We start from the raw sequence: 27,455 nt of genomic DNA, 5'->3' as shown, positions 1-27,455 counted from the left end.
AGCCCTGATCACCAGCCCTGTCCCACCAGGCTTGACCTCTCCCACCTGTACCTGGTTACAAGTTCCTGCCCCAGTGTGGGCATTGCAGTTCTCAGGACACAGAGCCATCCGGCAGTGTGGGCCAGCCCAGCCTTGAGGACATCGGCAGAGCCCCGCACCTGCAGCACCGTCCTGGGGCACGCATTCCTGGGGGACTGGGCAGCTCCCAGGACCCCCTGACCCACAGCGGGCGGAGCCCACCGAAGCATTGAAGCCCCAGGATGAGGAGCCATTGGCCTCCCAGTGCAGCACCAGCAGCCCTGTGGGGAGAGAGGCCAGAGGCTGGTAGCAAAGCCACGCTCCTGCCCCATCCAACCCCAGATGCTGAGAAAACCCAGTGTGACTGGGCGGGGAAGGAAGGCACCATATTATTCATAATCATCGCCAGGATGAACCAGTCTGCACCCCCTCCCTCGGCCAACCCATCAAGATTGATCTTCAAGCCTAAATCTCTCACCAACTGATAGCTACCTCCTGAGCTGCTATCCAAGCCCAAGTCCCGTCTCACCTGGACACTGGTACCCATCCCCTACTGGTTCTCCTGGCTGCCTACACTCCTCCCCACTCATGGTGGCCCAGTGATCCTCAAAACGTGAATTGGGCCCTGTCCTCAGCAAGCTCCAAACCTTCTACAACTCCTACTGCCCTTACATAAGACTGGATCTCTTTAGAAAAGATAGTGATTTGGGGGCAGGTGGGACAGGAATTACTTGATATGTTATGATATATAAAATATGCCTCAATAAAGTTATATATATAGGCCGGGCATGGTGGCTTATGCCTGTAATCCCAGCACTTTGGGAGGCCAAGGTGGGCGAATCACTTGAGGTCAGGAGTTCAAGACCAGACTGTCCAACATGGTGAAACCCCATCTCTACTAAAAATACAAAAAGTAGCCAGGCATGGTGGCATATGCCTGTAATCCCAGTTACTTGGGAGGCTGAGGCAGGAGAATCGCTGGAGCCCGGGAGGCAGAAGTTGCAGTGAGTTGAGATTGCGCTACTACACTCCAGTCTAGCTGGAAAGAGTGAGTGGTGTGGAGTCCTCACACCAGCCACATTCTATGTGCCCCAGAGACATGTCTCATTCAGCCCTTCTCTCTGCAGACATAGCTCAGCCAACACAATCCTATTTTCCTCTCAACTAAGGACAATGAGGTCCAGAGATGGTGAGGGACTACATCACCCCACAAGCAGTGGCAGACCCAGGTCCTGCGCCCACTTCAGGTGATGAGTTCGGGGGCAAGGGATACATAGCCCAGGACTAAGAGGTCCCACTTCCCCAGCCCCCGTACCAGACAGGGCCTGAACAGTGAGGGGTCTGTCCCGTCGCTGGCCGCAGAAGGCAGCTATGAGGCTTCGGTCCGACTGGACAACACCAGTGTCCAGGAAGCGTGGGAATCCATCAAAGGCCAGGACGTAGCTCAGCTAGAGGGGTGCAGAATCGAGGATTAGGAGACAATGAGGATGAGAACGAGGGCACCTGGAGTCTGGGAGGAGAGGTTCAAGAGGGGAAGGCAATCTGAGACTGGGAAATGGGCTGTTTGAACATCCAGGGGAGACTGTCAAACTACGGCAGGGAGGCAACCACTCCCCTTCCTGTGTCCAAAGTAGACATGGCTCATCTATCAGGCACCTCTTGCATTAAGCCTCTTTCTCCACATGCAGCTCCTGGCAGTCAGTACCAATCAATCAGAGTTGGTGCACAAGGTGTAACAATTTACCATTCCTGGTCTGGGAATGGGGAGATTGAGGATCTGGAGAACTGGAGATGGGAGCTGAGGAAATCAGAAGCTATCTGGGAAGTGGGAGGGTCTGTCTGTGGGCCTAGGAACAAAGCACTGGGGATCTGAGGAGGAGTTTGGGTTTTGAAGGATTAAATAAACAAAAACAAACAAACAAACAAAAAAGCAACACTGGGGTCAGGGTCTGGGGATGCAGACTGGGTCAGGGGACATGGTTCTGGCTCATGGGCCTGAACCCTTGTTTCCTCAGTGCTCACCGTGCAGGGGGTGCTGCTGTCGGGGGAGAAGGTGAGGGTGAGTGGGGGACAGAGGGTCCCGGGAGCACAGGGCTGTAGTTCCTCAGTGGCTGAGACAACCCACACACAATAGGACAGGCCAGGCCCGGCTCTCGCAGCCCCGCCACCTGGAGGCAGCAGCCCCCCGACCCGGCGTGAGCCCAGTGCCACTGAGGACACATTGGTGAGGAGGGCTCGACCTCCACACTCCCGGAAGCAGGAACCACCGGCCCTGGGGAGATGGAGGAGAGCCAGTGTCAGACCAGTCCTGCCCCTCTCCACTGTATCCCCAAGCACACCCTACCTAGCCCTGGCTGGCCCGCTGGCTCACCGGGGATCCCCATAATAGCCTGGGGAGCAGAGCTGGCAGTGGGCACCCTCGGTGTGGTCCTGGCAGAAGCAGAGCCCACTGAGGTTGTCGCAGTGGCCACGGCGGGGGTCCCCGTGCCCATTGCACTGGCAGGGCCGGCAGCCCCTAGAGCCCGTGGCGTTGCCGAAGCTGCCGGGCCGGCATCGTTCGCAGTGCTCTCCCCATGTCCAGTCTGTGGAGGCCCCAGCAGGTGGGATAGAGTCAAGTCAAGGGTGGAAACAGGCCCAGGCCTACTGGGTCAGCTAAACCCTGACCCCACCCAGCTGCTTCAAAGGTAAGAAACCAAGGCTCAGATCAGGGTAAACAGCAAGTCCCAAGAGGGGGAAGTGAAGCCCAGCCAGAGTGATGGGTGGCACTGAAACCTGTTTGAGTCAGGAACAGGAATGGGGCAGGGGACCCAGAGCTGCATGAGGGGACACTGAGGCCTCCTCCAAGAAGAGCAAGCTGGAGCCCCAAGAAGGGAGGAGGCTCCCTGGGTCCAGGCTGGGGCCAGGACGAGGGCTGCTCACCCTGGCACTCGTCGCAGAAGCCAGGGCCCCGCTTGCGGCAGTGGCTGTGGAAGCTGCAGCCACAATCCCGGGAGCAGCGGGGTGCTGGGGGACCCGGGGCGGGTGTGGGCAGGGGCAGGTCTGATGTCCAGCCTAGGTCGCACACGCAGGTGAAGTCCGGGGGGCCGCTGCACACACCATGGCCACAGTCCTCCAAGCACCTGAGGGGCCGTGTTGGGGGTGGGGAAAGCGCCAGGCAGGCCCAGAGCCCCTAAAGCACCTCATCACCTCCACCCACCTCATGACACCATCAAAGCCACTGGCTGTTTCCATGGTTTTGCACTACGTGGGTGACCCTGTCTCCAAGGTAACTCCATGCATCACCACGCCTGTCTCTATAGCAACCACATAGCACCACTGTGAAAACCTCTTTCAACTACGTCCTCTGCCTCCATGGCAACGCTGAAGACTATGGCCCACAGCCTATGGGTGCCCTGTTTCCATGGTAACCAGGGTTACACTGGGGACCCTGTCACTCTAACGAGGACCTAGTCTGCAAGGTAAACCCCTGGCTAACTAGGGATGCTGGTTCCACAGGAAGGGACCCAGTGCCATGATGGCTTCCTCCCTCCACCTCCATGTGCCCCAGCCTGGGGCGACATCTCCATAGCAACCCCCACCTCACTCACGTGCGGTTGCAGTGTGAGATGCCATCACCCTGGTAGCCCCGCTGGCAGTGACACTCGTAGCTGAGGGGCGTGTTCAGGCAGGTCGCCCGCGGATGGCACCGGGCCAGGCCCAGGCGACACTCATCCACGTCGGGACAGCGGGCATATGCCCAGCGGGCAGGGAGGGCCACAGGAAGCCCCAGGCCCTCCCCCACCCACAGGGAGCAGTTACCCCCACCGAGGGGCCCTGAGAAGTCCCCCTGTAGGCACCTGTGGGGTGAGAGAGTGAAGAAGCAGGGGACAACATAGAAACAGGAGCCATACATAGAAACAATGACAGGGAGAGAGGAGGCCAATCGCAAGGAGAGGGACGAAAATATAGATTTGGAAAGAGGGACAGAGAAACCAGGAGAAGTCGAAGACAAAAACAATTTTGGAAGACAGAAGAGAGACATAGACGGAGATGCAGTGAAAAGGAGAGCAGAGACAGAAATAGACAAGGAGAAAGAAAACGAGTTGCAGAGACCCGGCAAAGGAGGAAAAATTGAGAAAAAAGAGCGGGAGGGTAAAATAAACAACAGAAAAACAATATGGAAAAGGGAAGGTGGCCATGGGATGGGGTCAGGGCAAGAGGGCAGAGAAGCAAAGAGGCTATTAGAATGACCAGTCATGGAGGAAGGACACAGCCGGGCACCCTGCCCACCTGCCCGCCTGGGCTCACCGTCCCAGTGTGGGGTTGTCCTCATTGCCACACCAGCCACACTCGTGGCTCTGCAGACACTCGTGGCAGGTCAGGAACCCATCGCAGCTCCGGCACCGTGGCTCCGAGTGCACACTGCAGGATGGCAGGGGTGGGGGTCAGAGCCCCGGCCCCTTGCCAGTGGGGATCTTCCTCTGTTAACCCTGCCCCAGGGACCGTACCTGTCATCCCAGCCTCGACAGCCCCCGTGTGGGTACCGAGCCAGGTAGGCGGCAAACAGGAAGCAGGTGTGGGTGGACTGGCACCAGGCGCACTGGCTCGAGTTGGCCAGGCAGTCCTCACAGGTCAGTCGCCTGGGGCGGGGAGCGGGTGGCCAGGTCACTCCACAGCCAGCCCACATCCGTGGGCACATCCACCCACCCACTCCCTGGACCCAGCCAGACTCACTGGTTGCAGAGTGGGGGACACTCGTCTGGACTCTTTATGGCACCCCGACCCCGGCCCCGCCGGCTGCATGCCGCGTCTCCTTTGCGGCTGGTGCTCTGATGCCACTCACAGAAGGGGTCCTGGGGGTCAGTTGGGCAGAGGAGTCAGAACCCCACTCAGCCATCTCCTTTGGGATCCCAGTGCCTATCCCACCCCCTGCCCCACCCTGCAGACTGTCCCTGCAAGGCCATCTCCCTCCCCAGCTGCCTGCATCTCTGGACCCCTCCCTTCAGCCACAGACACCCACAGATCTGCCTGCCCAGCACCGACTCTCTCTTTCGGGCAACAGCGCCCCTTCTGTGTGGTCCGGGTGGGGCTGATTCAATCCTCAGGATCCAGAGGTGGGCAAGGGGCCACACTCCCTCCCCCCAACTCCAGTCATTGGCCCAGGAGCCTGCACAAGGCCCAACCAGAGCCACTGAAGTACAATCCTGGGACTTCTGTTGAGCTCCTGGATGGTGGTGGGGTGAGGGGAGAAAAACAGAAAGCCTCACTGTTTGAGACAGAGCAAGGACTGAGAGCCTGAAGCTTTAACTCACAAAGAAACAAACCCTCCCAGGGAACAAGAGGAAGCAGGGTGTCGAGGGCTGCCTGACATCACTAGGAGCTGGCAGGCCTGAAGGCCTACTCCTGGGCTCCAGTGCCTGTGCTGAGAAACTCCCCGCTAGTGGAAAAGGATGGAGTTGCATTCTCTGGCCCCTGCAACAGGGAGAGTCCTGACTCCCAGGTGCCTCTCTCTCTAGCTCCATCTCACCCTCCCCACCAGGCTCTGCTGATCAACGACAAAAGAAAGCCCTTGCTATTTCCCCCACGCCCCCCACCAGGGGTTCCCTTGGCTGCCTGTTGCCTGCTCTGGCTGCCTCCACCTTGTGACCTCCCCTGGTGGTCCCACAGGCACCTGGGTGCAGGCATGGCAATCCCGATGCTCCTCGCAGAGTGGGCAGAGGGTAGGCACCAGCACCAGCAGGGACCCACCAGCCCTGTCATCCCCGCAATGGGCTCCACCCTGGCGCAGGTGGCAGCTGGCACTGGTCAGGCACCAGCCACAGCCCTGGTCTGCCAAGCAGCCCAGGCAGGAAGAATAGGAGGTGCAGGCCGACGAGCGGTAAGGCTCCAGAAAGAAGAAGGAGATCTCCTGGGGAAGGGGTCACAGGAGGGACAGCAGTCAAGGTCTGGGGCAGGGGTCAGAGTCTGGGGCTAACTGAAAGTAAGGGTTTGGAACTCAGGTTGAGAACTCAGGCACATAGGAAGTCAGGATTTAGGAAATCAGTAGAGGTCCAGGGTCTGGAGGAATCTGGAGATTATTATAGGTCAAAGTATGGAGGGCAGAGGTCAGGGTCAGCAGGGTCAAGGGTGAGGAGTCAGAAGACAAGGGTCAAACTATGGGATCAGGTCAGGGTCTATGGGCAGAGGTCAGGGGCCACAGGGTTCAAGGGGAGGTTCAGAGTTCAGAGGCCAAGAGTTAAGTAGTCCGAGGCCAGAATCTAGGGATTTCAGAGTTTGCGGCCTGGCGTTCAGAAAGCCCAGGTGATCTGAGGCTGGGGCCTGTGGCTAGGGTTGGAGGTGGGTCCTGGGTACTCACACTGCCTCCTGGCACACCAGTCCGATCCCACAGCAGAGTGAGCTCGCTGTGCCCAGGGCCTGCCGAGCCGTTCAGCTGGCCCCGGATCTCTACTGCATACTTGTGGTCCCGCCCGGGCAGGGGGAAGAGGCGAGCAGACCCAGGGCGCTGCAGCTGCCGCGTCTCCTTCTCCTGATGAGCCACCCAGCGCCCCACCTCCTCCTGGGGTAGGGGTGAGTGACAGGCAGGGGCCTCAGAACCCTTCTCATTCCTTCCTCAGACCCCTGATACCTCCAAACCCACCCTGTACCCCACCCCCTCCTAAGAAGAGGGCCTCAGAGCTCCTTAGATCCTGAGAACCTCGGAGGTGAGACCCCCAGGGACCCTCCTCCTCCTCAGGGGCTTTTTTTTTTTTTTTGAGACAGGGTCTCATTCCGTCACCCAGGCTGGAGTGCATGGCTCACTGCAGCCTCAACTTCCCACGTTCAAGTGATCCTCCCACCTCAGCCTCCCAAATAGCTGGGACTACAGGTGCATGCCACCATGGCCAGCTAATTTTTGTATTTTTTGGATAGATGATGTCTCATCATGTTTCCCAGGCTGGTCCCAAACTCCTGGGTTCAGGCAATCCACCTGCCCCTACCTCCCAAAGGGCTGGGATTACAGGTGTACACCTCCACGCCCGGCCTTCAGGGGCCTTTCAGGTCTGACTCAGACCTTCCTCACCTCCTTCAAAGTTTCCCTCAAATTCTGCTCACAATTGAAAACTTCAGCACCCTCCCTCCTCTACTGAAGATCCATCCCCAGCCGGGCGCAGTGGCTCACGCCTATAATCCCAGCACTTTGGGAGGCTGAGGCAGGCAGATCATCTGAGGTCAGGAGTTCCAAACCAGCCTGGCCAACATGGTGAAACTCCATCTCTACTTAAAATGCAAAAAAATTAGCCGGGCGTGATGGTGCATGTCTGTAATCCCAGCTACTCAGGAGGCTGAGGCAGGAGAATTGCTTGAACCTGGGAGGGGGAGGTAGCAGTAAGTCAAGATCGCGCCATTGCACTCCAGCCTGGACAACACAGTGAGACTGTCTCACACAAAAAAAATACTAATAATAATCCATCTCCTGCCTCTGATTTCTCTCCAGTCCTCCCCCAGAACCTTCAAATCACCACAGATGCCCTGTACCACACCCCTAGCTCCCATATTTACCATAAACACCCCCTGAATGTCCCAGGCAGCCTCACCATGTTCTCTGTGTCAGGGCCACGGGCCATCCGGGCCAGAACGTGTAGGCGCTGGGCCCGGGCCCACACAGCCACGTCCTCAGACCCTGGCCCACCCGGCCCTCCAGGCAGCATTGGGTAGATGAAGCCACGGTAGACCAGGGACACATCTGTTTCTGCGCTGGGTGTCAGGGTGATGGTCGTGCTGCGGACAATCGACACCTATGCAACCAGGGATGGGTGTATACGTGAGTCCCTTTCTGGACTGTCCCCAAGTCTCCACACCCCAGAGGCCACATCAGAGCCAGAAAAGACTGGTCAACCTAACTTTCTTCCCCATTTTACCAAATGAGAGATTGAGGCCGAGGGACAGGGGTTAGGTGGCTTGTCAAAGGTCACTCTGGGAAAAGAGGCAAGACCTAAATTCAGACAATAGACAACAGGGTCCCAGAGCCCACCTTTACCCCTGGCCTCTCGCCATTTCCATCTCACATTAAAACTCCAGGACTGGACACTTCAGTGTCTTCTTATCCAACTTCTCACCTTTTCAGCTAAGCACTTCAAAGCCCAGATCTAATATTCAAAGTGACAAAGTGCAAGATTTATTTTCCTGGTGTGTGATTTTGTAATAGCAGAACAGTGGAACAGTCCAAGTGTTCACCAGTGGGAGGCTATTTAAATAAACTACAAATGTAAATGGAATGTCATACAACTGTTTAAAAAAAAAAAAAGAATGAAAGCCAGGCACGGCCAGCACTTTGGGAGGCCGAGGCGGGCAGATCACTTGAGGTCAGGAGTTCAAGACCAGCCTGACCAACATGGTGAAACCCCATCTCTACTAAATACAAAAAATTAGCCTGGAGTGGTAGCGTGCACCTGTAATCCCAGCTACTTGGGAGCCCGAGGCAGGAGAACCGCTCAAGCCCAGGAGGCAGAGGTTGCAGTGAGCCGAGATTGCCCCATTGCACTCCAGCCTGGGCAACAAGAGCGAAACTCCATCTCAAAACAAACAAAAAAAAATACAAAAACCAGCCAGGAATGGTGGCACATGCTTGTAATCCCAGCTGCTCGGGAGGCTGAGGTGGGAAGATCACTTAAACCCAGGAGGCAAGGTTGCAGTCAGCTGGCATTGCTTGCCACTGCACTCGAGCCTGGACGATAGAGAGAGACTCCATCTCAGCTTGCAGTGAGCCGAGATCTGGCCACTGCACTCCATCCTGGGCGACAGAGCGAGACTCTGTCTCAAAAAAAAAAAAAAAAAAAAAAAAAAAAAAAAAAAAAGAGAGAGACTCTATCTCAAAAAAAAAAAAAAAAAAAGAACGAGAGTGTTTCTCAAGTTCTGTTAGAGGAAGCTTGCCAGGAAGAAAAAAAGGAAGCAGTCGTGTAGTATTCATAATGTTACTTTCGTGTGAAAGAAAAATGATACGATGTCATGCTTCCTTGTATTTGAATAGGTAAATTCTGGAATGAGATCAAAGAAACCCAAATGGATCTTCCAGGGAGGTATGGTGGCCTTAAGTTGCAGCCAAGCTGGGGCTAGATAATTCTGGACCACTTAAGGGGTAGGGAGTTGGGTAAATGAGAGAGACTGTCCATTTAATGACTTTTTTTTTCTTTTTCTTTTTCTTTTTTTTTTGAGACTCTGTTACCCAGGCTGGAGTGCAGTGGAGCGATCTCGCTCACTGCAAGCTCCGCCTCCCGTGTTCATGCCATTCTCCTGCCTCAGCCTCCCGAGTAGCTAAGACTATAGGCACTCACCACCATGCCTGGCTAATTTTTTTGTATTTTTAGTAGAGACGGGGTTTCACTGTGTTAGCCAGGATGATCTTGATCTCCTGACCTTGTGATCCGCCTGCCTCGGCCTCCCAAAGTTCTGGCATTACCAGTGCGAGCCACCGCGCCTGGCCTTTTATTTATTTATTTTTAATTAAAATGGAGTCTCACTCTGTTGCCCAGGCTGGAGTGCAGTGGCATGATCTTGGGTCACTGCAACTTCTGCCTCCCAGGCTTGAGATTCTCCTCCCTCAGCCTCCCAAGTAGCTGGGACTACAGGCACGCATCACCACGTGTGGCTAATTTTTGTATTTTTAGTAGACACGGGGTTTCACAATGTTGGGCCGGCTTGTCTCCAACTCCTGACCTCAAGTAATCCCCCCGCCTTAGCCTCCCAAAGTGCTGGGATTACAGGCACCCGACATCACGCCCAGCTAATTTTTGTATTTTTAGTAGAGACAGGGTTTTGCCACGTTACCCAGGCTGGTCTCAAACTCCTGACCTCAAGAGATCCGCCCACCTCAGCCTCCCAAAGTGCTGGAATTACAGATGTGAGCCACCGTGTCCAGCCCCAATGACTTTTGATATCACTGTGATTTTTCAACCATGTGAATATATGAGCTATTTTAAAAATCAATAAAGAGGCCAGGCGTGGTGGCTCACGCCTGTAATCCCATCACTTTGAGAGGCTGAGGCGGGTGGATCAAGAGGTCAGGAGATCGAGACCATGCTGGCTAACATGGTGAAACCCCGTCTCTACTAAAAATACAAAAAATTAGCTGGGTTTGGTGGTAGGTGCCTGTAGTCCCAGCTACCCAGCCGGCTGAGGCAGGAGAATCACTTGAATCCAGGAGCTGGAGGGTGCAGTGAGCCGAGATCGTGCCACTGCACCTCCAGCCTGGGAGACAGAGAGAGACTCTGTCTCAAAAAAAAAAAAAAAAAAAAATCAATAAAGAGCTACTGTGGAAAACAGTTTGGACATTCCTCAATAAGATGAATATGGAATTACCATATAACCTAGCAATTCTCCTAGGTATACAGCCAAAAGCATTGAAAACAGATGTTCAAACAAAAATGTGTACACAAGTGTACACAATGTGTACAGCGACATTATTCACAATAGCCAAAAGATGGAAACAGTCCAAACGTCCATCAGCTGACACGAATGGATAAACAAAATGTGGTACAGCTACACAATGGAATATTACTCAATCATAAAAAGGAACAGAGTTCCTTTCCGAATGAAATTATAAAATGAATGAGCCTTGAAAACACTATGCTGAGTGAAAGAAGACAGACACAAAAGGCCACATAGCATAGGCCTCCATGTACATGAAATGTCCAGAACTGGCAAATCCAGAGATGGAAAACAGATAAGTGGCTGCCAGAGACTCGGGGGAGAGTGGAATAGAGAGTGACTACTTAGTGAGTCCAGGGTTGTCCTCTGGGGTGATGAAAATGTTCTGTAACAAGATAGTGGTGATGGTTGCACAATATTGTAAATGTGCTAAATGTCACTGATGAAAATTTTTATCTGTATTTTACCACAGTGCAAAAATTCTTTTTAAAATCTATAAAGAGGCCAGGCACAGTGGCTCACGCCTGTAATCCCAACACTTTGGGAGGCCAAGGCAGGCAGATCATTTAAGATCAAGAGCTCAAGACCAGCCTAATCAACATGGTGAAACTTCGTCTTCTACTAAAATACAAAAATTAGCTAGGCACAGTGACGGGCGTCTGTAACCTCGGCTACTGAGGAGGCTGAAGCAGGAGAATCACTTGAACCCAGGAGGCAGAGGTTGCAGTGAGCCGAGACTGCACCACTGCACTTCAGCCTGGGCGACAGAGTGAGACTCCCTCTAAAAATAAAAATAAAAATAAAGAATAAAGTCCATAAGGAAAATCAGACCCTTGAATGTAAAGACTTTTGGAGTAAACACAAGAGTGATAAAGATGCATTTGAGAAAAAACAAACCCTAGGATCAGGATCATCATCAACACCCCACCGAAGGCCACACCTCCTACCCACCTTGTCAGGCTGGGAGGTGTTGGGCGGCTGCTGGAAGGTGAGCAGGTGTAGGCCAGGCAGGAAGCTCTGGGTGACACAGGCCTCCAGGGACGTGACGAAAACAGGCGCAGGCCCCCACCAGCCCACCGTGCCTGAGATCTGCTCCCCTCGGCAGCGGGCCTGCTCTGAGAGGACAGCAGGTGGGGGCTGGTGGGTCAGTGTGGAGTGCTTCGGTCCCCTCCCCCCAGCCCACTGCTGTGGACACTCACCAGGCCGAGGGAGGCAGCTCTCATTGTGCACACACCAGCCCAGGGTGCCGGGTCCCCGTGGAGGGGCTGTGGGGCTACTGAAGGCCAGGCAGGCCTGGCAGTCACCCAGGAGGCGGCCCAGGCCCAGGCAGCTGGCGGCTGGACACTGCAAGGAGGAGAGGGGAAAGGGCTCACTGTCCACTAGAGCTCAAGAGATCTGGGAAGGAAGGGCTGTGGATACAGGGTCCTGCGATGGAAAGGGCCAAAAAACTGAAGAACAGGGAGTTGAAAGACGACTTGGAATGTGGGAGATTCAGAGGACGGGGGATGCGGGGATGGGGTCACGGGTTCAAAAGGGTCGGGCTGGGTGGGATAGGCAAAGATTCAGGCTCTGCGGTCTGGAATCAGGAAGGAGGATCTTCGGCATGAAAACAAGTCTCCCAGTTGAGGGAAAGTCCTTGTCCAGCTGGTTAGGCAGAGGGAGACACTGAGGGAGGACAGGTCTGTGCTAGGGAACAGAGGGTCTAGGGCAGTCACTTACAGCCCCCAAGGGGGTCCCAGGAGGGGGTGCAGCTTGGCAGGCTCCTTGGCACCAACTGCATTCCGGGTCCCGGGAGCACACGCTGTGATCTGTGTACATGGAGCAGTAGTCCAAGTGGTACTGCAGGGAGGCAAGGGGACGGAGGACAAGCCTCTCAGGCCTGGGCCGGCCTCCCAAGTCCCCGTTCGCTTTAGCTATCCCAGAGGACCCTGAGTGCTCAGCACGTCCATCCGTTCCTCCCCCAGGCCCAGGGACCTCTAGCTCCTCTTTCCTCTGCTCTGGGGATCTCCTTCCCTTCCCTCATGGCCCTAGGGATCCCCCCTCCTTCTCCCAGGGATCCCCTCCTACCTTTCCCCTCACCTGTGGAAACCCTGCTACCTCCTACCCCAGCCACCCTTTCCCTGTCACCTCAGTGCTCACGTCAGGGGCAGGTGCCTGGAACACAAAGGGGGGCACCTTGTACGCCATCAAGTCCCCACGGGGCCGGCCGCTGTACCCCCCAGCCACCAACAGGACGCTGCCACCAAGCACCGCAGCCACATGTGAGTACCGACCACTGGGAGGCGCTGCTCGGCCTAAAGGAATAGAGACCCCAATGACATTATTAGACTCTCAGCCCCTCCACCACCTCCATGGCTCCCGATTCTCCTGGGCCACAGTCCAGCCTTCTATTCTGGTGGCTGCTTCAACCTCACCTACCCAAGGACACTCTCCCAGCCCACCTGGCCCTGAACAAGCTGAGCTCCCTCACCCCTACCCAAATCATCTTTCTGATCTTTAGAGTCAGAAAGACTTGGGTTCAAATCCCGGGTCTACCACTTACTTGGGTTCAAATTGTGGATCAACTACTGACTAGCTGTGTGATCCTGGACAGGAGAATGAACTCTGAGTCTTGGTTTCCTCCTCTATAAAAAAAACCATCATCTCGTCCTCAAGGAGCTGGGAGGACGGAAGAATCTGCTGAGCCCCCAGCAGGCTGCCTCAGTCTCCTGTTTTTGTCTGTCTAGCACCAGCCTCTCTTCTGATGATAGCGCCTGATTTTCCTCTGGAAAACCAACCTTTCCCTCTCCCAGTCCATGAGACTTAGGTGGAGTTGTCCCTGGTTCTGGCAGAAGTGAGGCCTTAGCCCAGGCCCATCAGTCTCAGTGACTGGCTCGGGGAGGGGTACAGGGCCTGATTCTCAATTCTTGGGGCAAAGACACTCTCTTCTCTCTGGGCATTTTACAGCAGTAGGAGGTAATCCACGAGCTGCCTGTGACCATCTACACAAGGCAAGAGACTGAAGTGAACCCAGCTGAAAAATTGAGTGAGAAGTGGCCGATGCCATTTTGTGAGCACCTAGATCCAGCCCAGCCTGAAGATAGGCCCTATAGTTTTCACTCAAGTCAGCCAGGAAATTCTCCTTTTCGCTTAAGCCAGCTGGGTTGGATTTCTGTCAGTTACAGCCAAGAATCCTGACTGACAGGTAAGTGGTCAGTGAATGGTGACTTCCCTACCCTCTTACCGACCTGCATGCACTGTAAACGTGTGGGACTTGGCCCGGGGAATCACAAACTGCGAAGCAGGAAGAGGCCTCCAGAAACATCACACTCCTGACTCCTGCCCAGTGAAGGGGACCAAGGGATAGGCAGACGAGACCTAGAATGAGGGCCTCAGACACCGGGTCTGGACTTTATTACTGATGGTCACACAGGGTTCCTCTAGGGCCTTTCCTCCTCCCCATCCCGTAAGTGGTAAGGTTCCTTCCTTACACCTGCCCTCTCCTCTCTTTCCTTTTCAGGGAGGAGGAGTGAACAGATGGGACTCTGGGAAGCCCACACGTCCCCGAAGTGATACGCCCAACCTGTGGGTATAAGTATCTTCTGAAGAGAGGGCATGTGGCTTTCATCCGATTTCAAAGCAGTGTCTGATCTAATAAGAGTGAAACATTTCTCCATATCTCCTCCCTGGTGACTCCTCTGGCCCTGAGACAGGACCCTCACTGCTATAAGAAAGACAACATGGCTGAGCGTAGTAGCTCACGTCTGTAATCCCAGCACTTTGGGAGGCTGGGTCTCACGAAGCTCGCTTGAGGCCAGGAGTTCAACACTAGCCTGGACAATACAGCAAGACCCTATCTCTAAAAAAAAAAAAAAAAATTTTTTTTTTTTTTTAATTAGCCAGGTGTGGTGGTGTGTACCTATAGTCACAGCTATTTGGGAGGCTGAGATGGAAGGATGATTTGAGCCTAGGAGCTTAAAACCAGCCTGGGCAACATAGTCAGGTCTAATGGCTACAAAAAAAAAATTTTTTTTTTTTTTTTTTGGGGGGGAGATGGAGTCTCCCTCTGTTACCCAGGCTGGAGTGCAATGGTGTGATCTCGGCTCACTGCAACCTCCGCCTCCCTGGTTCAAGTGATTCTCCTGCCTCAGCCTCCTGAGTAGCTGTGACCACTGGCATCCACCACCACGCCAGCTAATTTTTGTATTTTTAGTAGAGACGGGGTTTCACCATATTGACCAGGCTGGTCTCGAACTCCTGACCTCATGATCTGCCCGCCTTGGCCTCCCAAAGTGCTGGCACTACAGGAATGAGCTACTGCGCCCAGCCAAAATTTTTTTTTTTCTTTTTTTTGAGACGGAGTCTGGCTCTGTTGCCCAGGCTGGAGTGCAGTGGCGCGATCTCGGTTCACTGCAAGCTCCGCCTCCCGGGTTCACGCCATTCTCCTGCCTCAGCCTCCCACGTAGCTGGGACTACAGGCGCCCGCCACCATGCCGGGCTAATTTTTTTGTATTTTTAGTAGAGACGGGGTTTCACCATGTTAACCAGGATGGTCTCGATCTCCTGACCTCATGATCTGCCCGCCATGGCGTTCCAAAGTGCCGGGATAACAGGCGTGAGCCACCGCGCCCGGCCTTAAGTGATAGTTTTATACAGATGGTTGTTTGGGGATAGCCATGCTGTCTCTGTCACTTATCTACCGTGATCTTGAAAAAGTTGCTGCTAAAGAACTATCAACAGAGTAAGCAAACAACTATCAACAGAGTAAAAAAACAACGTGAGAAAATATTTGGAAACTACGCATCCAACAAAAGTCTAATATCCAAAACCTATAAGGAACTTAACTAACAAGCAAAAAACAATCTGATTAAACAGTAGACAAAGGACATGAACAGACATTTTTCAAAAGAAGACATACACATGGCCAATAAGCATATGAAAAAAATGCTCAATATCACTAATAATGAGAGAAATGCAAATCAAAACCACAGTGAGATACCATCTCACACCAGTCAGAATAGCTATTATCAAAAAGTCAAAAAATAACACATGCGGCTGGGCGCAGTGGCTCACACCTGTAATCCCAGCACTTTGGGAGGCCGAGGCAGGCGGATCACGAAGTCAGGAGATCGAGACCATCCTGGCTAACACAGTGAAACCCCGTCTCTACTAAAAATACAAAAACAAAATTAGCTGGGCGTGGTGGCAGGCGCCTGTAGTTCCAGCTACTCGGGAGGCTGAGGCAGGAGAATGGCGTGAACCCAGGAGGTGGAACTTGCAGTGAGCCAGGATCGCGCCACTGCACTCCAGCCTGGGCAACAGGGCCAGACTCCGTCTCAAAATAAATAAATAAATAAATAAAATAACACATGTGAGTGAGGTTGCAGAGAAAAGGGAATGAATGCTTACTACTGCTGATGGGAATGTAAATTAGTTCAGGCATTGTGGAAAGCAGTTTGAAGATTTCTCAAATAACTTAAAACAGAATTACCATTTGACCCACCAATCCCATTACTGGGTATATACCCCAAGGAATACAAATTGTTCTATCATAAAGACACATGCATGTGCATGTTCATCGCAGCACTGTTTACAATAGCAAAGACATGGAATCAACCTAAATGCCCATCAGTGATAGACTGGATAAAGAAAATGGAGGCCGGGCGCATTGGCTCACGCCTGTAATATCAGCAATTTGGGAGGCCAAGGCGGGTGGATCACCTGAGGTCAGGAGTTTGACACCAGCCTGGCCAACATGGTGAAACACCATCTCTACTAAAAATACAAAAATTAGCCAGGTGTGGTGGTGGGCGCCTGTAATTCTATCTACTCGGGAGGCTGAGGTAGGAGAATCACTTGAACCTGGGAGGTGGAGGTTGCAGTGAGCTGAGATCATGCCATTGCACTCCAGCCTGGGTAACAAGAGTGAAACTCCATCTCAAAAAAATATATAGAAAGAAAAAAAAAAAGAAAATGTGGTACATATACATCGTGGAATACTACGTGGCTATAAAAAATAATGAGATCATGTTCTTTCCATCAGCGTGGATGGAGCTGGAGACCCTTATCCTAAGCAGATTAATACAGGAACAGAAAACCAAACACTGCATGTTCTCACAAGTGGGAGCCAAACATCGAGTGCACATGGACACAAAGAAGGGAACAACACTCTTGAGGGGCCTACCTGAGGGTTGGAGGAGGGAGAGGATCAAAAAACTACCTACTGGGGCTGGGCGCGGTAGCTCATGCCTGTAATCCCAGCACTCTGGAAGGCTGAGGCTGGCAGATCACCTGAGGTCAGGAGTTCAAGACCAGCCTGGCCAACACGGTGAAACCTCATCTCTACTAAAAATAAAAAAAAAAATTAGCTGGGTGTGGTATGCGCCTATACTCCCAGCTACTTAGGAGGCTGAGGCGGGAGGATCACTTGAACCCAGGAGGTGGAGGTTGCAGTGAGCCGAGATTGTGCCACTGCACTCCAGCTGGGTAACGGAGTAAGACTCCTTCTCAAAACAAACAAACAAACAAACAAACACAAGAAAAAACTACCTGTTGGGTACTAGGCTTAATACCTGGGTGATGAAATAATCAGTACACCAAATCCCCATGACACACAATTTACCTATATAAAAAACCTGCACAGGTACTGCTGAACCTAAATTGAAAGTTAAAAAAGCCGAGCACGGTGGCTCACACACGTAATCTCAGTACTTTGGGAGGCTAAGGTAGGCGGATCACTTGAGGTCTGGAGTTTGAGACCAGCCTGGCCAACATGATAAAACAATGTCTCTACTAAAAATACAAAAAAATTAGTCAGGCATGGAGATGCATGCCTATAATCCCAGCTACCCAGGAGGCTGAGACAGGAGAATCGCTTGAACCCAGGAGGTGGAGGTCGCAGTGAGCTGAGATCACGCCACTGCACTCTAGCCTGGGTGATGGAGCAAGACTCCATCTCAAAAAAAAAAAAAGAAAAGAAAATGAAAAAGAAGGAAAAGTTGCTGTCTCTTAGGCATTTCCCTGGGGCAGCTGGAAACTGGCAAAACCTGGATTGGAATCCACATTGGATATTGCCATAAGGGCCTCCATCTCCATAGTGATGATGCCCTGGTCCCATCTCCATCCCAGGCTCGCCTCCTGAGGCTGGCACCAACTGACCTGGATGTCAGGCTCACCCTTACAGACTGAGGTAGCTTGAGTCCAGAATCACTGTGGAGGGAGGTGGGACCCTCGGGAGTCCCTAGGGAAGAACAGGGACCACTCACCCTCAGGGGTTCCTGGCGGGGCAAGCTCAGCTCCTGACACCCATTGATGGCAACCAAGGTGGTAGAAGAAGATGCCATCTTCGTAGCACTTTTCCTCCTGGTAATGAGTGTGCACATTGCCCCCTGGGAAAGAAGGAAAGGGGCATAGCTGGCAAGCCTGGTGGAGGTGGGGACTGCCATGCAGGGAGCCTCAGCTCAGGGTTGGCTCAGGCCCTCGGCAGGCAGGCAGGATTGGGGAGCCTCCTCACCATAGACCACCATGTAGTTGCCCAGAACACTGGCTGTGTGGAAGGCTCTCTCCCTTGGGCCCTGAAGCCCATCCCGCCCCTTCAGCGTCGTCCACACACGCCGATCCACATGGAAAAGCTCAGTGGAGTTCACTCGCACAGAGAACCTATCAAAGGAGAAGCAGGGCAGGGGCTTAGGGCAGGAAGCGTCCCTCTCCCTCCTTCAGGCTCTTAGGAGCCATGTGATCACCCAGGGGTGAGACTGACCATGACTGCCTCTATGTCCCCTCCAAACTAGAAGTTCCCTGTGGGCAGGACTCTGAGTCATCTCTGGGTTACCCGCATAAGCTGGCAAGGGGTGGACACCAAGCAGGGCTCTGTTGAATGGATACATGGGTGGGAGTATGTGGGAGGCAATTCACCAAGACATTGAATAAAACATCAGAGAATGCGTGAGTGGGTGAGTGAGTGAATGAGTGAATGAAGGAATAAGTAAATACACAAAGGAAGGAGTGACTGAAAGACCACAGGAGTCCAATAGTGGGCAAAGACCTCTAAAGACTAAAGGCCTATGGTGTTGACCTGGGCCTGGCCTGTGGGGCATGGGTTGTGGGACAGGTCACTTACCGGGCAGTGGAGGGCCGGTGTCCACCATGGACCAGCAGGGCACGGGACGGGGCATGGAACACCATGGAGTGGCCGGTGGCAGCAGGGGGCCGTCCACCTGCTGGAATCACCTGCTCCCAATAGCCCCCGCTGGTGCTGTCAAGGCGGAAACGGAAGAGGCCAGAGGAGAAGAGGTCGTGCTGGGTACGGCCTCCAGACACATATAGCCAGACATCATCCACCAGGGCAGCCGCATGACCTGCCAGGCCTGGGGGCCCCGAGGAGCTGGAGGCAGGTGGTGCCAGGAGCTCCCAGTGGCCCCTGCCCAGTGGACTGAAGGCCCACACATCGTTGATGAGCGAGCCGTCTGCCAGCTCACCACCCATCAGCACCAGGGAGCCGGCCCAGGCCACGGCCACATGGGAGTGACGGGCAGCCTGTGAGGAAGAGACAAGAAACAGAGGTAAAGACATAGCAAGGGAGCCAGAGCCAGGCTCAGACAGAGAGATGCAGAGCCAGAGAAACATAAAGAGAAGGCGAGATAAAGACAGAGACAAAGAGAAAGGTAGAGACCGGTAGAAAGAGAAAAGAAGAGACAGATTCACAGAAACAGAGAAACACAATAGGAGAGGGAAGAGGCAAGAAGACAGAGTTAGAGGGATAAATGGCAGACAGAAACAGACCCAGAGAAATGGAGACACAGAAACGGAGAACACAGAAGCCCAAAAGTCAGACAGATGAAAACAGAGACAGATCGAGCGACAGGAGACACGTGGAAAAGTAAGATACACAAAGGCAGATAAAGGAAGAAAAAGAAGAAAAAAGAAAATCAGAGAGAAAAGGCAGAAACAGGGAGAAGTAGGTTCCTACATCAAGCTGCGGGAACTGGGGGAGCACTGGGTGATAGGGGGTCAGTCTGGGGGTCCCTAGCTGGGTCTGATTGAGTGTACAGGCTCCTCCAGGGCAGAGGAGGGGTCATACCGGGGCAGGACTCAGGTCCCAGGATTCCCAGGTGTTGGCGGAGAAGTTGTATAGGACGAGGTCACCCAGGGCATTGTTGAGGTCCTGGCCTGCGGAGGGGTGGACAGTCTCATGACCTGGCCACAGGCTGCCAGGCCTCCAGACCCCAGATACTCGCCCTATCTGCTCACCTCCAAAAACTGCCAGCAGCCCCGGTGGGGACAGGAAGGCGCCAGCTGCTCCAATACGGGCAGAGAAGGCAGGGTCCCCAGCACTCACGTTGTGCCACCAGCCAGCCCCCTGGTTCTCCCACAGGTGCAGGTCACAGGCACGTCCCAAGAAGCCAGGCTCACAGCGGCATGGTCCCAGGGGCTGTGGGGAAGGAGACATAAAGACAGAGATAAGAGACAGAGAGACAAGGACAGAGACAAAGGAGACACAAAGACAAAAAGAGGCAGAATGAGACAGGCACAAAGGGAGAGAGAAAGAGATAGATAGGAAGGGAGAGGATGGAAACGGAAAGAGAGAGAAAGAAAAGGAGACAGAGAGAGACAGGAAGAGGGGAAAGGCAAATTGTCAGACAGAAACAAGAGACAAAGAGACACAACCAGAAGGAAGCAGACAGATGGAAAAAAGACCAACAGAAAAAGGAAAAGACACACAGAGAAAAAGGAGAAAAGACAGAAAGAAGGCAGGCTGGAGAAGACAAACAGCATGGTTGACATTCAGCCTGAACTGAAAGAGCTCAGATCTGGGGAGGTCAAGGCGGGGAGGGCTCAAAGCGCAATCCAGATTGAAAGCTGGGTGTGCAGAACTTCAGCGAAAGGTCAGCGGTGCAAGGCTGGAAGTCATGGCAGGGGGTCCAAGGCCACACAGAGTGGCTGGATGGGAGGACGGAGTTGGGCCTGGCTGGAGGAAGGAGGGTGGTGTTCACAGGTGAGAGTGGGGTACGCTCAGCTGGGGAGGGCCTGCAGGTGAAGGTGGGGTGGGGTCGGAGTAACAGGTTGGGGGCAAGCTCTGGAAGGAGAGGGAAGTGGGTATCATGGAGCAGGGTGGGGTGGTGGGGGGAGTTTCATGCAGGAGCAAGGTCAGACCTAGGAGATAGGCGTGGAGAGTGTGCTCACAGATCAGGGCCCCAGGGGAAACAGGGCTGGGGACCAGCTCACCGAGGCGCAGGTGCCATGGCTGCCACAGTAGGCTGAGCACTCCTGCACGCCACAGTCAGGACCCCCCCAGCCCGGCTCACAGGCACACACACCCGGCGGCTGGCACTGCCCGTGGCTCCGGCAGCCACCCGGGCACAGGGAGAAGCGGAATGAGGCGTTAAAGCCCAGTAGGTTGTAGTTGGCATCACTGAAGAGGTGCAGCAGCATCTGCAAGCACAAGGTGGGCTGGGTAAGGTGGGCAGAGCCTGGGGATTGGCCTGGGAGGGTGGCCCACTCCTGTCCCCTTCTATCCTAGGGGACCCAGAGCCTCATCTCCTTCCTTTGCCTCTCTCCACCTTCCCTTGTCCCTGTGCTCTGCTCTCGAATGCCCTCTTACTGACTCTCTGCCCCTCCTTTCTTCTTCCATTTCCCTTGGTTTATCTACCCACAGCCCCATCCCCACTAACCTTGCCTGAGGAAGCTTCGATGGGCGGAGGCCGGGTGCTCCCACTCAGACTGGCAAGCAGCGGCCCTCGCGGGGAGTCACCGTCATACACAAACAGGTAGTCATACGTGCACTCTGTGTCCAGGAAAAGGAAGTCCAGCAGGATCTGGTGCTGGGGGCTTGGGGCTGGGAGGTGAGCACAGAGGGACTAAGCTCTAAAGCGGACCTTTTCCCCACACCTCCCTGCAGCCACTATTGTACACCAAACCCTGCTCCAGGTGATGCTGGGGGCTCAAGGATGAGTCAGACCTGGACCTCACCTTGGAGGGGCTCCCAGTCTCATAACCTAGGGCAGTCAAGGGCTGTGACAGCCGGAGGGACAGGTGCCCAGAGAAAGAATCACAATATTCCAGACCTCTAGAAAGGTCACCTGAGATCAGAATGAACATCCCCACCATTCAGATGGGAAAATAAAGTGCAGAGAGAAAACCCCATCCCAGTGGCCACACAGAGCAGAAGCCACAGTATTCCTGATGCCTCTCTCTTCCTGTCCATGCCTGAGCTTCAGACATGTCCAGGCTGGAGGGTCAAGGTCATAATCCCAGTGAGAAAAGCACCTCTGTGACAGTCCCCTGGCCCTCGCTGAACAGAGCTTCAAGAGAAGAGTCCAGTTTCTTCCCCCTGAAGAGAGGCCTAACCTTGGAGCAGCATAGTTCCCCTCTGTCCCCATCCAGAGTCTCACCTCTGTTTACTGTGATGGCTACAAGCACAAACTCTGGAACCAGACTGCCTGAGCTTATGTCTTGGCTCTGTCACTGAATAGCTACTAGCTGTGTGATCTTGGCCAAGTAACCCACCCTCTCTGGATTGGTCTCCTCATCTGTAAAGTGGGATATAGTGGTACTGTAGTGGATTCAAACTTATAGGCCACTCCTGCCACTGAAAGGTAATTCCCTGCCCCTTGTATCTGGGAAAAGCCTTAGTGACTTGCTTGACCAATTAAAAAACAGCAGAAATTCTGAAACTTTCAAGGCTAGATCATAAGAGGACTTGTACCTTTCACCTGGGCCTCATAGAACACTCCTTCTCAGAACACAGCTGTCATGCTATGAAAAACCAAAGCTGGCCAGGCACGGTGGCTCACACCTGTAATCCCAACACTTTGGGAGGCCAAGGCAGGCAGATCACGAGGTCAGGAGTTTGAGACCAGCCTAGCCAACGTGGCAAAACCCCAACTGTACTAAAAATACAAAAATTTGCTGGGCGTTGTGGCAGGCGCCTGTAATCCCAGCTACTCTGGAGGCTGAGGCAGGAGAACTCCTTGAACCCAGGAGGTTGCAGTGAGCCGAGATTGTGCCATTGTACTGTAGCCTAGGGGACAAGAGCAAGACTTCATCTCAAAAAAAAAAAAAAAAGAAAAGAAAAGAAAAGCCAAAGCCACAAGAAAAGGCCACACACAGGCATTCCAGCTGAGAGTCCCAACTGAGCTTCCAGCGGATAGCCAGCATCAACTGCCAGCCCTGGGAGGGACCTTCCTGGATGTCCAGCCAAGGTGAACATTCAGCTGACTGCAGCTCCAGCTGACATCTGACTGCAACCTCATGAGGAGCAATAATGCACATGAAATGGTGACAACGGAGCGGGGTGGGTGGCTCATGCCTGTAATCCCAGCACTTTGGGAGGCCAAGGAGGGTGGATCACTTGAGGTCAGGAGTTCGAGACCAGCCTAGCCAACATGGTGAAACCCCGTCTCTACTAAAAATACAAAAAATTAGCTGGATGTGGTGGCACATGCTTGTAATCCCAGCTACCTGGGAGGCTGAGGCACAAGAATTCTTGAACCTGGGAGACAGAGGTTACAGTGAGCTGAGATTGTACCATTGCACTCCAGCCTGAGCGATAAGAGTGCAACTCTGCTTCAAAAAAAAAAAAAAAATGCTGACAACGAGGCCCACATATCGTCGTGGTGAGTGCCACTACCCCTAACACTGGCACTGTCTTATTCTCTGCCAGTCCTGTTTCTGGAAGCCCCTCTCATTCCACATCCCACATGAGAAGGCTCCTGAACAGGCAGCTCAGGGGAGGCCTCTGGGTGAGGGAAATTAGGAGGCCTAGGCTCTCGCTCTGGCTCTGGCTCTGCCCATGACCAGCTGGAGGACCCTGGGCCAGTTCTTTCCCCCATGACCCTGAGTGTGTCTATCTAGATCCTGGAGACACTCAGCCACCACTGCCAATGGCTGGGTGATCCCGGGCCAGTTCCATGGGCTCTCTGAGCCTCAGTTTCCATGACTGTAAAATGGAGATAATTCCCCCCACCCACAAAGGCTGGAGTGAACATTCAATGAGGTGATGACTCCAGCCTGCCAGCTTAGAGCCACGGTGTGCCCTGGCTGCCTGGCCTCATCCTGTCTCACCAGAACCATTCACCCAGCCTCCTTCTTGCCCTGACATGAGTCTCTGATCTTCCCAACTCAACATCTGGCCCCATCCCTCCCCTGCCCCAAAGCCCTGCATGGCTCCCTAGCACCCTAGGAGAAAGTCCAGTTCCCTAGCCTGCTGTTCAGACCCTTCCTTTGTCTCAAATCACTCCACTGCTTACAGCTCTAATGGGAGCTGGGCCTTTGTACAAGCTTCTCCCTCTGTCTGCAACGTATTATCTCTTCCCACCACCAGCCCTCTTCCTGATGCCCCCTAGCTGGGTTAGGTGCCCCTCTCCAGGGTTCTCACATCCCATTATAACCTTCATTCCTCTGGGCCAGGAACATCTATGTCCAGGTCTGTCTCCCTGCAGCCTACAAAGCCCATAGGGCAGGGCCTGGATGTGGGCCTAATTCCCTCTGCAGCATTGCCCAGACCTAGGCTTGGCAAAGGCTCAGGAAATGCTGGATGACGGAATGAAGAAATACACAAAAGAAAGAATACTAAAGCTGGAAGCTCTCCCTCAGGGTCTGACCAGAGCCCCCAAGAACATCAGACACAGACCCCACCCATGCTCTGGGGAACGCAGAAGAACCATTCAGCAGGGCCACACAACCAGACCTCCCAGAATCTTACCAGCCTCAACCACACTATAAAGCTCTGTTCCTGGAATCACAAGTACATCTTTGTTAAGTGCCTGCCGGAGGCCAGTTCACCATCTGCCTCCCCAAGTTCTTCCCTAAATTGAAGGTCTGTTTCTACCCAACCCCCATACCATTCCAGACAGAAATCTGATCTCAAACCCCTCCTGCTCAAAAGCAGGATGCCTCTTATTCATGAAGATGTTATAAGGACTAGGACTGGGCTAGGCATGGTGGCTCACGTCTGTGATCCCAGGGCAAATCATTCGAGGCCAGGAGTTTGAGACCAGCCTGGCTGACATGGAGAAACCCCGTCTCTACTAAAAATACAAAAATTAGCCAGGCGTGGTGGTACATGTCTGTAATCCCAGCTACTCAGGAAACCAAGGTACGAGGATCACTTGAACCTGGGAAGCAGAAGCTTCAGTGAACCAAGATCAAGCCACTGGGCTCCAGCCTGGGCAACAGAGCAAGATTATGTCTCAGAAAAAAAAAAGTCTAGGACTAGGTAAAGTGTGAACATAATACAAAGTTAGTGGGTTGGTTGTTTATCTTTTTTTTTTCTTGAGACAGGGTCTCGCTCTGCTGCCCAGGCTGGAGTATAGCAGTGCAATCTCGGCTCACTGCGACCTCAGCCTCCTAGGCTCAAGGGATCTGCCCACCTCCGCCTCCCCAGTAGCTGGGACTATAGGCACATGCCACCACCCACCACGCCCAGCTAATCTTTTGCAATTTTTTTGTAGAGACAGTGTCTTACCATGTTGTCCAGGCTAGTCTCTAACTCCTGGGCTCCAAGTAATCCTTCCATCTCAGATTCCCAAAGTGCTAGGATTACAGGCGTGTGCCACTGCACCTGGCCAGTTATTTTATAATAGATACAGGAAGATGTTGGTTCTCATAGGTAAGAAGTGACAGGCATTGGTAAGAACAGATCATCAAGGGGGGTCTGGAGGTCTCCCAGACTCCTCCCTCACCCCAACATCTACCCAGTTGGTCCCCAAGCCTCATCAGTGAAACTCCACAAACATCTATTGCACTCTCTACACCTCTCCACCCCTCTAAGCCCCTGCCCTAGTTAGGAACTCATTCTCTCTTGCCAGATCAGCTCACCAAGTCTCCAGTCTGCCCCCCACCCAGCCTGAGGGCAATGCCCTACTCCTGCTCAAAACCTCCTGTGGCTCCCCATCAACCCCAAGGGGAAGGCCAGGCTGCTCAGTGTGACATTCAAGGCCCCCCTTCCCCTGCTTCTAGCTCTCATTACCTCCCAGTCAAAAGTGCCATCAGACCAGACAAACCTAGACAGGGATCCTGAGATACTCCAGCCACCCTCATGTCTTCATAGAGGATGTTTGTTCCCTTTTCCCACTCAATAAACTCCTACGCATGCTTCAGAACCCTGTTTCAGTGGCTCCTCCTCTGTGACCTCCAGCACAGTCCTCTTTCCTCCCTAGGTACATCCACCCAACCCCTCCACTTCCCTTCTCAGCCCTGAGCACTGTCTCAGTGAACACACTGGGGACTGAATATCTGTGTCCAGCCCCACTATTCCCAAGCAGTCTGAGACTTTTTTTTTAGGTGGCATCTCGCTCTGTCACCCAGGCTGGAGTGCAGTGGCGTGATCTCAGCTCGCTGCAACCTCCGCCTCCCGGGTTCAAGCAATTCTCCTGCCTCAGCGTCCTGAGTAGCTGGAATCACAGATGTGCGCCACCATGCTGGGCTAATTTTTGTAGTTTTAGTAGAGGGGGGGTTTCTTCATGTTGGCCAGGCTGGTCTCTAACACCTGACGTCAGGTGATCCGCCCCCCTTGGTCTCCCAAAGTGCTGGGATTACAGGCGTGAGCCATCACACCCGGCCTAGCCAGTCTGGGACTCTTTAAGGCCAGAGAGTGATTTATATCCAGCACACAGACCCCTTTGCCACACACACACACACACACACACACACACACACACACTTCCTATTCTGTTCTCATCCCACTAGCTTAACAGGAATGGCCCCCAAGCTGGGGACAGGTAAACATGCTAACACCGAGAAACATGCCTTCATCCATAGCCCACACAGCAGCCAGAGAGATCTTCTAAAACATAAATCAGATCATGTCCCCTCCCTGCTCAAAACCCTTCCATAGCTCCCCAGAGCCCCCAGACAAAGACAAAGCTTCACAGCCTCCCAAGGGAGGCCCTGCATGATTCAGGCCCTGTCACACCTCCGGCCTTTGCCCAGAACCTCCCCTCTGGAGGCCAGTTTCTACATCCACTACTCTGTGAGGCCTTCCTGGGCTTCTGCAGGTACTGCCTTTCAACTTCTCTTCCACCCGTTTGCCCTCAGGATACAGCTCGAAATCACAAAGCCCTTCACTTGCTGGCTCCTCCCACTCTGCAGCCTCTGGCTCATTTGTTGTCTTGTATTCCAGGTTTTTGCTTTTAAGATGGAGTCTCCCTCTGCCGCCCAGACTAGAGCTTTGCGGAGCAACATCAGCTCACTGCAACCTCCAGGTTCAAGCTATTCTTGTGCCTCAGCCTCCTGAGAAGCTGGGACTACAGGCATGTGCCATCACACCCAGCTAATTTTTGTATTTTTAGTAGAGACGGGGTTTCACCACGATGACCAGGCTGGTCTGAAACTCCTGACTTCAGGTGGTCTGCTGGCCTTGGCCTCCCAAAGGGCTGGGATTACAGGCATGAGCCACCATGCTCTGCCAGTATTCTATGTTTTAACACACTGGATTTCTAGTTCTTCAGAAGCATCACTCTCCTGCTTCCCTACCTTTGCACGGCTATTCTTGCCTGGAATGCCGTTCTGCTCCCTCCTACAGATGCCTCTGATCTCAGCTATACCCCAGGTTAAGTCACAAGTCTTCACAGAGAAAGAGCCAGTGAGGCAGGGTTCTGAGGCATGCATAGGAGTTTATTGGGTGGAAAAGGAAAACAAACAGCCTTGAAGTGCGTTTGTCTCTTCCACTGACTGGGAGTCCAGAAGGGTAGGGCTGGGGCCTTTTCTCCCCTCCTGACAGATTCCTATTGGTCCTTTAGGTCTCAGCTTAGACATTTCCTCCTCCAGGAAGCTTCTCTGTTCTCCCCGGCCCCAGATCAGGCACTTTCTCTGGGCTTTCTCAGGCCTGTGGGATTCCTCCATCACAGACCACTCTTGGCTCTCACTATTAGTGTGTTTGTCTCCCCGACTAGACTCCAAGACCTAAGTCACCGGGGATTGCTGGAGCTGTCTCAGTCTGGGCTATGTCCAATGGGAAACATAATGTATGGCACATGAATGACAGAAGAAAAATGCTTTTATTGAAGTACTTTACAAATAACAATAATAATCCTAATGCCATTTATAGAACAGTTACTATATGCCACACATCAGGC

General features: G+C 53.4%; 1 protein-coding gene across 2 annotated transcripts in view; it reads right to left on the bottom strand.

The window, feature by feature from the left end:
• LOC105495259 (multiple EGF like domains 8) overlaps positions 1-27,455 on the bottom strand; it is a 52,917-nt gene that overhangs the window by 23,858 nt on the left and 1,604 nt on the right. For both annotated transcript variants that reach the window (XM_011764541.3, XM_011764542.2), the window contains exons 2-24: positions 21,051-21,214; positions 20,605-20,811; positions 19,630-19,810; positions 19,460-19,548; positions 18,500-18,915; positions 17,894-18,039; positions 17,646-17,768; positions 12,541-12,695; positions 12,121-12,240; positions 11,601-11,745; positions 11,353-11,516; positions 7,572-7,772; positions 6,353-6,553; positions 5,669-5,905; positions 4,732-4,850; positions 4,506-4,637; positions 4,306-4,419; positions 3,606-3,854; positions 2,938-3,137; positions 2,390-2,600; positions 2,041-2,290; positions 1,334-1,466; positions 52-299 (exon numbers count right to left, since the gene is read on the bottom strand). In XM_011764541.3, coding sequence (XP_011762843.2) covers positions 52-299; positions 1,334-1,466; positions 2,041-2,290; positions 2,390-2,600; positions 2,938-3,137; positions 3,606-3,854; positions 4,306-4,419; positions 4,506-4,637; positions 4,732-4,850; positions 5,669-5,905; positions 6,353-6,553; positions 7,572-7,772; positions 11,353-11,516; positions 11,601-11,745; positions 12,121-12,240; positions 12,541-12,695; positions 17,646-17,768; positions 17,894-18,039; positions 18,500-18,915; positions 19,460-19,548; positions 19,630-19,810; positions 20,605-20,811; positions 21,051-21,214 — 4,205 coding nt within the window. The remainder of the gene's footprint in view (positions 1-51; positions 300-1,333; positions 1,467-2,040; positions 2,291-2,389; positions 2,601-2,937; positions 3,138-3,605; positions 3,855-4,305; positions 4,420-4,505; positions 4,638-4,731; positions 4,851-5,668; positions 5,906-6,352; positions 6,554-7,571; positions 7,773-11,352; positions 11,517-11,600; positions 11,746-12,120; positions 12,241-12,540; positions 12,696-17,645; positions 17,769-17,893; positions 18,040-18,499; positions 18,916-19,459; positions 19,549-19,629; positions 19,811-20,604; positions 20,812-21,050; positions 21,215-27,455) is intronic.

Source organism: Macaca nemestrina, chromosome 20 (assembly GCF_043159975.1).
Source record: "Macaca nemestrina isolate mMacNem1 chromosome 20, mMacNem.hap1, whole genome shotgun sequence".
Classification (NCBI taxonomy): domain Eukaryota; kingdom Metazoa; phylum Chordata; class Mammalia; order Primates; family Cercopithecidae; genus Macaca; species Macaca nemestrina.
Note: the sequence above shows the minus strand (reverse complement) of the source record. Positions and strands in the feature narration are given on the sequence as shown.